This window comes from Drosophila santomea, chromosome 2L (assembly GCF_016746245.2).
Source record: "Drosophila santomea strain STO CAGO 1482 chromosome 2L, Prin_Dsan_1.1, whole genome shotgun sequence".
Classification (NCBI taxonomy): Eukaryota; Metazoa; Arthropoda; class Insecta; order Diptera; family Drosophilidae; genus Drosophila; species Drosophila santomea.
This window is the reverse complement of record NC_053016.2, coordinates 18,462,124-18,473,766: the sequence shown is the minus strand read 5'-3', so window position 1 is coordinate 18,473,766 and position 11,643 is coordinate 18,462,124. Positions and strand designations below refer to the sequence as shown.

The 11,643-nt window shown below is 43.9% G+C and overlaps 2 protein-coding genes and 1 pseudogene across 2 annotated transcripts; all 3 read right to left on the bottom strand.

Annotated features, from left to right (window-relative positions):
• Window positions 1-136: 136 nt before the first annotated feature.
• Window positions 137-4,038, bottom strand: LOC120458210 (cyclin-dependent kinase inhibitor 1). The gene is made up of 3 exons (XM_039645787.2): window positions 3,253-4,038; window positions 2,789-3,189; window positions 137-1,376 (listed from the first exon to the last, which is right to left on the bottom strand). The coding sequence occupies exons 1-3, from the start codon at window positions 3,414-3,416 to the stop codon at window positions 1,210-1,212; spliced, it is 732 nt and encodes a 243-aa protein (XP_039501721.1). The 5' UTR covers window positions 3,417-4,038; the 3' UTR covers window positions 137-1,209.
• A 3,552-nt stretch (window positions 4,039-7,590) lies between these two features.
• LOC120458803 (serine-threonine kinase receptor-associated protein) lies at window positions 7,591-8,874 on the bottom strand. Its single transcript, XM_039646595.2, has one exon. It carries the CDS (start codon window positions 8,735-8,737, stop codon window positions 7,769-7,771), a length of 969 nt encoding a protein of 322 aa, XP_039502529.1. The 5' UTR covers window positions 8,738-8,874; the 3' UTR covers window positions 7,591-7,768.
• Window positions 8,875-8,920: 46 nt separating this feature from the next.
• LOC120458804 lies at window positions 8,921-10,114 on the bottom strand (annotated as a pseudogene).
• Between the last annotated feature and the right edge of the window lie 1,529 nt (window positions 10,115-11,643).

Here is an 11,643-nt window from a genome sequence, read left to right as displayed (position 1 = left end):
ACCAACTAGAAAATCAAAAACAATTTATTGCAGAAAAACAAATATTAACTTATAAAATGTACAAAATTGTTTTAATAAACTACATTTTACGGCTACTTCTACAACCAAAGTAATGCATAGAAATAGTCATTTAATAACATTTAAACATGAAAATGATTTAATGCGGGAGTTTTGGTAATTTTAGAAATGGACAATCTGGGTGTTTTTGTGTTTTGTTTATTGAAGTATGAGTTGAATATGGTATAATTATACATAGAGTGTCTATACATATAAATATTAGGAGAATACTTTGGATTTGTTCTTAGTTAGGCCTTACAAATAGATGCTTTGTATAAGTGTTATGAAGAATAGGCTCTGCCTATGTGTATAGTATAGTAATCTAGTTTTTGTACATGATAGTTTCAGGCAAAATTGTTTTCATAATTTGCCCAGAGATCATAGCAAATCATAAAAAACATTTTTACCACTGGTTAAGAAATGAGAGCGCGGCAATTTGTGTCCATTTGGCGGCATCATATAAATTGGCATCCAAACGTGCAGAAATTGACGAAGTTAATTCAAAGACATTCCTCTTTTTTGTTTGTTTTCCACTGGTCGAATTTGGTACAATTTTAGTAGGTCGAAAAAACAAAGCAGCAATGAGCCGAATTACGGCTTATTGGGGCATCGTTTTGGCGCCCTTAATGTGCAGGACAAAACTCAATTATCCCTCTGCCCTTAGTTTCAGTATTTGGATGAACTGGCAGGACAGAGAAAGGATGAGTTTTGTTCCCCCGGCAAATTTCAAATGCAAAAGTTGCCGACGAAATTTGCAAGGATTTTACAAAGTTATGTAAAGTTAGTATTTCATCGTTATAAAGGTTAAATTTCGATTGGCTTCAAGATAGTTAAGACTAATTCCATTCAGCTTGCGGTCTCTCTCTTCTTGTTCAATAGTTGTATGTTGTTAAGAACTAATCACTTAGTTTATGGCATTTCTCACTAGAGAAATCTAAAAAGTTTCATGTAGCTCGAGCTTACTGGTTGACTTACAACTAATTACTGGTTACGAGTAGTTGAAGACTAACGATTAATATTCGCAACTGTCGCCCTTGCACTGCATAAAAATGTTCGTAATAAAAAATTAGGAAATACTACACAATCGCAGTGGCTTATAAAAAATAAAATTACAAATTGCAATTCGGTGGGTTAGCCAGCGAATCTAGAGCGTTAGTTGTTGCGCGGCCGCTTCAACATCGCCCCAAAGTGCGCCCCCAACCCGAATCCACCGCTGGAGCTGGAAGTGGCGGAAGAACTGGGAGAACTGGTGCGCAGGCGTTTTGCGGGCGATAGTTTCTTGGGTGCCTGAGCCAGACGCTTGCGCTCCTTCATGAACTCTGCAAACGAAAGAAAGAAAATGCGTGTTATTAATACGTGTTAGGTGGAATTGCCAAATCAAAGTCAGCTGCTGCATTTCCGGTTGCCCATGCTCACAAGTCATTGATCCCTAAACAGCAGGCGCCGCCTGTTTTTGCACATTTTGATTTCGGTTTCGGGTAGATTTCCAGATTGTGGCACGTGGCCGGCAGCACTTCCCTATCAGAGGGTTGCAGATCCGCACAGGGGTAGCAAATAAATGCCAGACGGCAGCCAGACACTCGGTCCTCAGCCGGTTTTTCAGGTAGACCGGTGAAAGCACGAGTGGTGGTGCTGCATAGCTGCATACATTATGCGCTCTAGCTTACTGTCCAAAGCACCAAAAAGTACATTTCAAGTTAAACGAGTAGAGGCTTTAAGGAATTCAAGGGCTTCCCTGCTGACCACCCGATGCGGGTGCATTTATTATGTTCCGAACAGACACTTTTTACGATTATAATTACACATGCATGTGCTAGTGGCATTTATAAAAAACGATGCGTACAAAGCAATCAAAGGGAGGTTTGATAAGGCCACGGACTCTGGATGGTGGTGCATTGAAAGCCGATCCCCAGACCCCTCTCCCGTTTTCTATAATGAGGTCAGGCCATAGACAAAGCGGAGTCACAGCTGTTGGCATTTATAGATGCAGCCAGCCAGGCCCGCATGCTATCGATCTGGAAACCAACCCCCGCGAAGTGGAGGATCAGCAGAGAATCGCTCGGTTTAGGGAGATGAAGAGCTGAAACAGCTGCAATCAGCTTTGACTAACCCTTTTGGACGAAAATAAATCTCCCACAAAGCATTGGCTAATTGCTATAATTTGGCTCCAAGTTATACGAAGAACACCCACAATTAAACGATCCATTTTTTATTCTGGAAAGTAAATATAAACCAAACAAAAAAAAAGGAGTGAACTAAAAACCAAATTAATAACCCCTTTCGAAGTTTAACGTTGTGAGTACAGTTGAATGGCGGTTATGTTTCACCAAAATGTTTGTTTGGCATAAAATAATTGACCGAATTCGTTTTCATGGAGGTTTAAAAACAAAAAGCACATAACTAAAATAAAATACCAAAACCTAGCCAAACTACTTATAAAACTAAGGCACTGCTGTCGATAATTTATTAATAGTCTCCACTTGGTACTGTACAAATAATTCTTTAAAACAACGTATTGAATCAGTCCGACTACAAAAGAAGCCTATAATATTGATAGGTTATATAAACCACCCTCAACTTCCTGAGAACCGAAAATAAACAGGGTTTAAACAGAAAGCTGTGGGAAAACAGTTAGTAACGTCTATCGAAGTGAAATGAAGCCTGACCCTGGGAACCGTCAAGCTCTGCTGATCAAAATGGTATAGTGGTGTAGAACAACCCCGAGACTCACCTGTGATTTTGGGCTGTCGCTTTCGCAGGACTATCGAGGAGGTGCTTGCCGTGCTGGAGGAGCTGAACCGCATTGTCAGCGATTCGTCCTGTGAGTCGTAGCAGGAGTCATTATCCGTGTTGGACTCCAGTGAGGAATTACCCAGGTTGGAGCCAAAGTTCTCCCGTTCTGAGCGCTCGTTTACCAAAATGTCCATGTCGCTAGGACTTGTATCCGCGGAAGGACGTACGTGGGCGGCTCGGGTTAGTGTGTACATCTCTGGGGCGAAGCTGGACTCCTGGAAGCTGACGCGCTCCCAGATGAAGTGCGATTTTTCAGCCAATGGGCAGCCGGCGCGGAAGTCAAAGCCCCATTTTTGCGTAGCCAGTTCCTGATGGCGCTCCAGTTCGGCATTGAAGGGTCTGGAAGGGGAACAAGGGTCGTTAGTTATTGGTTAAACTGCAACTGTTATCACAGAAACTCACGTTTTGGTGGCTGTACCCTCGGCGGACTTGGAGCTACCGAAGAGGTCACGCTTTATGCGATTCAACTGACGACCGCAGGGCAGATTGCGACTCACCGCAGGACTGCTGCTCATCTTGCAGAACTCACTCAGCATCACAGGATTCAGGACTCGAGCACTGACCATGTTGATATACTAGTCAATATCTGTTTTGGGTTCCCCTAGTGTTTTTCTGCTCTGTTTTGAGACGCACTTTTCTTGCCACTTGTTTGCGAATCGCACGCCAAAGCGAACTGTCAAACTTTTGGCGCCAAAACTTTGTGTTCGGACAGCCCCAAAAGAGAGAGGCAGTCTCCACACGAATACAAATACAAATCACGGTCTCCACACGCGAGCGTGTGTGAATTTGGGAGAGCGAGTGTTCTGTGTGTGCGTGTGTTGCAGCTTATTTTACGTCTTGCTGCCTTCAAAAGTGAAATTTCACGCTGCAATTGTTTATAAAATATTTATAAGCAAAGGCCTTGGTCTAATAGCACTTGGTCACTGTCTTCAAATGGTGATTTGGACACACAGCACTGCAATTCCACTCACAAAACGAAACGTTTGCGTCTCTCGTTGGAGTTTTCTATAAGATAGCTGCCCGTGGCAGCAATTTCGTGTTATGTTTGTCTTTACAACTTGCAGTCGTTGTAACAGCGATGTTTGTGGACCTTTTCGGGTATAAGCGCACTGCGCACTAGGTTTTTAAATACAGCGATACCGATCAGGCCGAACCTCTCTCGACGAACTCGAAGAAACGAATAAATGATAAATAAAACACTAGGCAAAAGCAAACGTCAAACAACCACCAGAGGCGTTGCCAACTGAAAATGCAGAGCGGTTCGCGCTCTCTGTACACCAACCCTCGAATTCAAAAAGATCGGAGAACCAGCAGGCGCGAAAGGGACGGGGAAAGAGAGCTCAACGGTTGAGTTTGAATGCGCTTTTTTTAATTAATCATATCGAAAGAGCAATGCACTTCCTTGAAATGGTTGTAAAAAACTAATATAGCAAGCAAATAAAAATAACAAGAGAAGTTTCCTAACAACATTTTACCAAACCATCTGATATATGTTGAAAAGTTTTGATCTTTAAAATTTTTCTAAAATAATTGTCATTATTTACGATTTAATTCTTTTAAATAATATTAACAATTCATTGCAAAGGAAACGAGAAAAATAATCAAAATTCCTTTGTATATACTACCACATTTTATTGCAATGAACATACCTACATAAGTTTTGAAAACAGAAGAATTTTTAAAACTACTTTAGGTATTTGCCTAAACTGTCTAAGAGTCGTGGGGATAAAGTTCTGCAATAAAGTGTATTAAGAAAGTCGGCCCAACTTCCGTTTGCTCTCTCCCACCCTATATCTCCCACTCTCTCGCACGCCATCTACCCATCCCTGTCCGTTTCCATCCGTGTGTTCTGTTCGCTGCCTTCTTGTTTGTTGTTGCATCGGTGGAGCTGTACTTTTAGTTGCGATTGCGATGGGAAGATACGAAAAAAGTATGTTTTGGTTTCGGTTGTTTGGCCGCAAACTGGATTTTGGGCTGTCGAAGGGGCGTGGCAGGGGGCATTTGGGGCAACGATTCTTTTCACTTTCCTCGTGTTGCCAAGGGGAAAATCGCGCTTGCATTGTGGGGCACTGGTTCACCAAATATACATTTGTATCTACATATGTACATATAAATATAGTTCACGTCGATTTCGAATTTCCTTGTGGTGTTTGCATAGTATCGGGTTTTTAAATTTCCGTAGGGGTTCACTTTTTATAACACAAGTTTTCTGCTCATTTCGTGCTGCATTTTCAGAAAGTTTTTCTTTTAATGTGCAAAATCGTAAAAAATTAAATTACACTACCAACGGCCATAAAACGAGATTTATATTGTTTGCACAAATCCAATTAAATAAGAAGGAAAGAATAGGGACAAAGCCTTGGAAGTCAGATTCGTTGACTAAAGACATAATTTGCTTTGTCCTTTGCACTCGACGAAATAATGGGAAAACCCATTGGCTTTCCACACAAAAACCCGAGAAAAAAAGATGAAAAAACAGAGTGCAATCACCCCAAAAAAGGCAGAGATCGTTTGACGACCGTTCGATTAGGCAGCATCATCCATCCATAATTCGTTCCTTTCCACTCCCATAAGATCCGATCCCTTGTGGTTCGGTTTTCTGTTTATGGGACACACCCTCCCTCAAGAAGAAAAGCAACGTGAATTTACACACTTTGTAACAAATTTGAGAATTCTACTGGCGTTCGGTGGCAGTCATGCCTGAAAACATAAACAACTCAAGAAGGAGTTTTTCGAAAGGGGAAGAGTTCGTGATCCCTTTAAGTAATTTCCTCTCGAGCAGGATATCCTGGCAACTATGTGCTTTATATGGGTTGTGTCAACACACGCGGAAAAACGAGAAAAGGAGGAGAAAAGAGGTGGAAAAGCGGTCCTCAAGTGTCCCGCTTATGAGGGCAGATCCTAAAGGATTGTAGTGGAACGTGCGGGCATTGGATGGCACTCAAGGTATTCGCTTGATTGGAGGCTTAAATGCTGGTAGGATCTACTTGGATCTTATCGGCATTCCCTAATATGCACTTAACTATCCCCAGACCCGATAAGACCTAGGCAGACATCATCAGTGTTTCCTAGTCAAAGGTCGCGGTCGGTAGAACATTATCTCGTATCTACTAAAACCTCAACAATGCCCAGTCCTGCCTGGTCTCGTATAAAATATACGTTACTCTCATTTCGAATGCAACGCGTCTTATCGCCTCAGCACACAGCGGACAATCGAGCCAGCCCATTCCACCCCAGGAGGAGGCCAGAGATATCCCACTCTATAAGGCAACACATAGCCAAGAACTTGGCCCGATCCGCCACGTGTTCCGGTGGGGGTGCAAATGCTCAGCGAGCATGACCAGCCTGCTAAGTAACGCTCGAAATTGCCGTAAGATATTTTTGAAACATTCTCGGTTCCGTAAGAAAATTACCATTAAAACTGTTCGGCGCACGGAACTGTGACCGCAATTTTGGATATTTTGCTAGGCAGGTGTGCTGCTACTAAGGACATTTCAGGGTTCAACACAACTTGCTGTGGGAGTGGCTCACTAAGAACTAATAACTTTTAACAGGGAGGAAAACGGGCAATTTAAAAAATATTCTTCGAATAGTACCCACAAAAATTACGTTACAAATCCTGGAAATCGAGAAAGTGGTTTTAATTGGTTTTTAATAACAAGAAACTTGATTTAGGATCCAGGCATTAATTACTCTAATAACCATCTGAGCAGGAAAGCCATTTGTATTACTCAACCACAATCGTAGAGATCCCCATCAAAACACAGAAAAACGCCAGACGATCTACTCCAAGTGTTACCAAGCATTTTTCCCTGGCAAATGACCAATCATTAATATTATCAAATCTCTGCGCAGGACATTTATAAATGACTTTTGGGTATCTCGGATCTTTTACTCGGACAAATTGCGGTCGGATCGGTATTTATTGATGGATATTTCTTAAAGTGGAATGCAAATAGTTGGGCTAGTATGCAAATATTTGGACTGGCTACCGTACAGGCTAATCCTTTGCTGATCCTGCGGCTACTGTGCTACTGTGCTACTTTCCATTCAAGCCATCAATCATGGAACTGGCACTTGTGCTGACCAACTTAAGGAACTAGCATGACAACTCATTTTATTAGAACAGTCGGACTCGGTGGACAAACACGCAAGGAGGTTGTGTGAAACGATTCCCTGTTCCTGGTAAACGCGTGGAAAACGTGTTTTGGAAAATACGTTGGCTCAGCGTGATGCGAGGAACTCGTTTTATCAACCAAGAAATTATAAATATTTATGGAAAACCTTTTGAGCGAACGCGGACCCAAAGAAAGATAAACAAACAGAGGCACGGAGTCAAGAAGTTGTCAAACCCAAAGTATCTTAGGTCAGGAAAGCAGATCAGTCAGAGATGTATCTCCTGGTGTCTATTTGTACATGCTATCTGGCTCTCTGGCTCAGAACTACCCCAAGAAAGGAGGAAACCTCAGTCACTTTTTTGGATACATATTCAGTGTATTAGAAGACTTCAGGGACTCCCCATCTCCCCTACCAAACTCAAATAATAATAAAAAACGCATTTATGACTCGACTGCATTGGGTGAGAAACTCCATAAAGCAGCGAGACAATCAGCGTCGGCGATCGGATCGTTCAACGAAGGAAAATACAGAAAACCGAAATCCTTTCGAAAATCATCCACAAAACAGGTTGGAAAAGGGCGTCCGATAGTCAGATAGCCATAAAAGGCAGGTAGACCGCTCGGTCATTTGGGGGTTTTCAATCACAAGACGAATTTATTAGTAGGGAAAAAAAGCAGTGACCCTTCTCGGATTTTGATGATGGGGAACGATGCAACAGAACTACAAAAAATAAATTAACCCAGATGAGAACTCAAATCAAAACGGTGTACAGTTGTGCATAGGGTGTGGTATTCGGTATTCAACTGATGGATTCATTCTCCTCCCCATCGTCGTCATCATCTTGGTCGCGCACTACGGATGCGCTTTTGCGGCTCATTCGCCAGAGAATGATACTGCCATCTGCGGAGCCAATGGCACACACTTCGCCATCCGGACTGAACCTCAGAGCTAGCACCGCGGATGGTTCCTCAGATACGTAGACCTGCGTGTTAACATCCGTGGCGTAGTCGTACTTGTGGGAGTAGCCCTTGTTGTTGCCGCACACGTAGATCTCCTTGTTGGGACTCAGCGAGGCCGCAGTCACCTTGTAGGGCAACTTGCGATGCTTGAGCACTTCGAAGCTCTTGGGGTCCAGGAAGATCACGCCGCCGGCATAGGCAATGGTCACTATGTCGCCGCTGTGGTGCAGCTCCATCGACTTGACGTGGTGCGGCAGGAAAATGGAGTTAGTTCTCTTGCCGCTCAGGCAGTCCCACATCCTCACCGTGCGATCATAGGAAGCGGAGAGGACGCAGCGTTCCTCCAAGCAGAAGGTCACATCCCTCACACCGCGATGATGGCCATGGAACTCCATGACGGGAGCTTTGTCCGATTGTTCTATGTCGAAGAGGGCGAGTGAGGATTCCTCATCGATGCAGCCGGTCAACAGGCGAGTGGCCTTCGGATTCAAGTCCACACAAGCCACTGTCTTGTTATGCGTAAGCTTCTTCAGCTGTTTCCCCAGCAGGGCATCCCAGACGCGGACTTTGCAATCCGCCCCGCCACTGGCCAGGATCTTGGCGTCGTGGCTCAAGGACACCGACCACACACTGTCCGTGTGCTTTGTTAGGTTGGTAATCCAGTTGCCAGTGTCGCCGTGTCGCAGTGTTGCGACTCCATCGAGTCCGGCAGAGGCCAGAAAGTACCCATTATCGTAGTCCCTATTAAAAGCTAACTCCACCACCGAGCCCGAGTGTCCCAGACACAGGACTCCAATCTCATGACCCATTTTACGTAATTGGCTTTAAAATACTTGCAATAGAACTGTGCTTTATGTGGCTTTTCCAATTTCCTTTTTATCTATAGGTATTTCCTAATACGACTACCGATCTGAACGACACAAAAACGTGAGCTACTTGATTTGTCTGCCTCATAACTCACAGCTCTTCCAAATGGCCAAACGGAATCGGAAATTATCAGCACCAATTACACAGTATTTGCATCTAAAGTTAACAGATTTGGTTTCAAATCCGAAAACTCTGCCATCTTGGCGATTATCCAGGGCACAAAGGTGGGCACATCCATGTAGTATGCCTTCTGGCCAGCGCCGCATTCCTGGCTTCCAGTGCTGACCACTCCGAATTGAACCGTTCGAGCCTTGCCGAGAAACAAGGTCGACCAAATCAGCGGTCCACCGGAGTCCCCAGTGCACGTGTCCACATAGTCGCCATTGGCGCAGAGGAACGAGGTGTCCCTGCCGTCGGTGCACTTCTCAGTGTTTATGTAGACCTCCATCGTACTGTTGGCGAAGCTGCTGCTCTCCGTTTTCCCCCAGCCCACCGCCATGTAGGGGTTTCCCAGCTGCAAGGTAAAGGCCAAGAGTTCGTCGGTCAGGGGCAGACATATGGTTCGAATGTGGTCTGAAAAAGCATATATTTAAATACAATTTACTATACATACATATATTCATCTATTACTAGATATTAGCTTGTATTTTCAACTTGGGTGTTCCTACCTTTGAAGACCACTTTCTTGTTCAGTCTTATCAGGGCAATATCATACCCGGGGTAAAAGAGGTTGAACTCCTCGTGGAGAATCCACTTATCGATGGTAAACTCCTCCACGGGCGGTGCGCAAACCAGTTGATAATTGTAGGTGGTGCAGTCACTGGTGGAACTTATGTCAAGTTCTCCCAGCCACACTTTTATCCTGTATAAGACCCAGCATCAGGAAAAGGGCAGGGAAAGAATCATGCAAGTCTTACTTACTCCCTAGATCGCGGGCACATTTTGAAGCAATGTGCGGCAGTTAAAACAAAGCCTAAAGCAAAGAAAACGAATACTATGAACGGGGGAAGTGATTTGGTTATTTTAGTATTAGTACGTTCTGAGATAAGGGAGCCTCCACAGCGACACATCTCCATATCACTTGGAATATGGAGAAATGCCATCCAAGGCTGGGACATCAGCGACGATTTCCGTCCGCCGGTGATCCTCCGACGAAGCCTTTGGGCGGGAATCAGATTCGTTAGGACACCGCAATCCTGTTGGGTAAACCAGCCGCTCGTCTGCTGTCCAATCTTCCCTTCCGGCCTCAGATGAAGGTGGGCAGGAGAGGTAGACGATGCCCCAAACTAGGGCAATGATCGCAGGAGGACTGTGCATGATCCGAGCTCAGATGGGAAACTGAATGCGTAAAGTGCACTTTACTGTCAATAGCACATGCTTATCGTCGTATGCAATCAGTTCGAATTCCCAGAAGAGCAAGTATGTTAAGTAGTATATTATTAAAAATATAATACAAGTATTTACTGAGGTACAATGAACTGGATTGATGCTTGTAACACACAACTGTATTAGGTCTTTAGCTCTGCATCATTGATTTTTGCAATATTTTCTTAGGATTTCCGAAACGCTTTCTTATCTCGTGACAAAGCACTCTGCTCCTAAGCCGAAAGTCGAGTCGCCCAATAAAGAGTTCCCCCGCTGCCTCCCCGCTTTTCCTTTGCCACTTTTAATTTAATAGAAAGCACACAGCCCTGAGGTCCTGGGTGGCATCCTGATTGTGCCAAAGTCGGTATCCGTCATCACTTGTTAATCTCACTTAAACGTTTCAGCGGATATTGTATGGCCCGCATGGCCCGACTTTTTCGGCAAACAGAAAACAGCGGAAGATGCCAAACTACTCGCAACTTTGTCGGCAAAGGAGCGCCAGGATATTAGCAAGGTGCAAAGGAGGGGAGCGTAATGTATATTAAATGCACTCCAGCAGATTCAATTCATATTTCAGAACGTTTTGCTTTCATTATGCGGACGAACAATGGAGACGCCCTGGCACGAGTTCTCTGCCCTCGAGAGGATCCATTTCACCTGTAGGATGACACCTGTGCATACACAAGCAGGCTAGCACAATGCTGCGGATAAGAAGCATCTTCCAACACCTCCTGGCAATCTCTGACTTCGTCCCTCATCCAATTGTGCGGGCGCAGGACCAAAAAACCAGGAGCAGGAGTCGCCGGCAACCGCAAGACTAACGTAGCACGCCCTCAATCGAGTCGATTTCACTTTCGCACAAGTCCGGAAGAAGGTGTCTCCGAATCAACCCAAGAGGCAGTGCACTGGGAGAAAATTCAGATCCAGCTGGACTTAGAACTTGTGTTTATTCTAGTCTCTACGAATCCACAGGCTTGGGAACTTTGTCATTCTCCACAGTTATATGTTATGTAATTTATTGGTACATTATTACTACTGGAAATTATGACAAGTTATTAAAATTTGTTTCCAGTGCAGCTGTTACTGGTGCCCGGGCAAGAAATTTGTTTTGCGTCTCGGGGTTTGAGGGAAATTAAACGGATTTCCTCAAGAGTTTGACTTGACAATGTGTGATGTGTTAGTTGCTTGAAGACATTGTCGAAGAACATGCTAATTAGGTTTATGCACAAAGAAACTTCCTGAGAAAAGGAAAATGTAAGCTAATGTCGCATTCAAATTATATCCTAAAACCAAAAGCGCGATATCTAAGAAACACATAAAATGTTAAAATTCTAGTTCATGATTGATTTCAATACGAAATACTTGGTATTTCACTTTCGAAGTCAAAACTAAATTGTCATCTGATCCCCAGACGATCGCAATCTCAAAACAGTTTGTTCTCATAACCTACTGTCCCGCATTTTCTGAACTAGCCCACAAACAC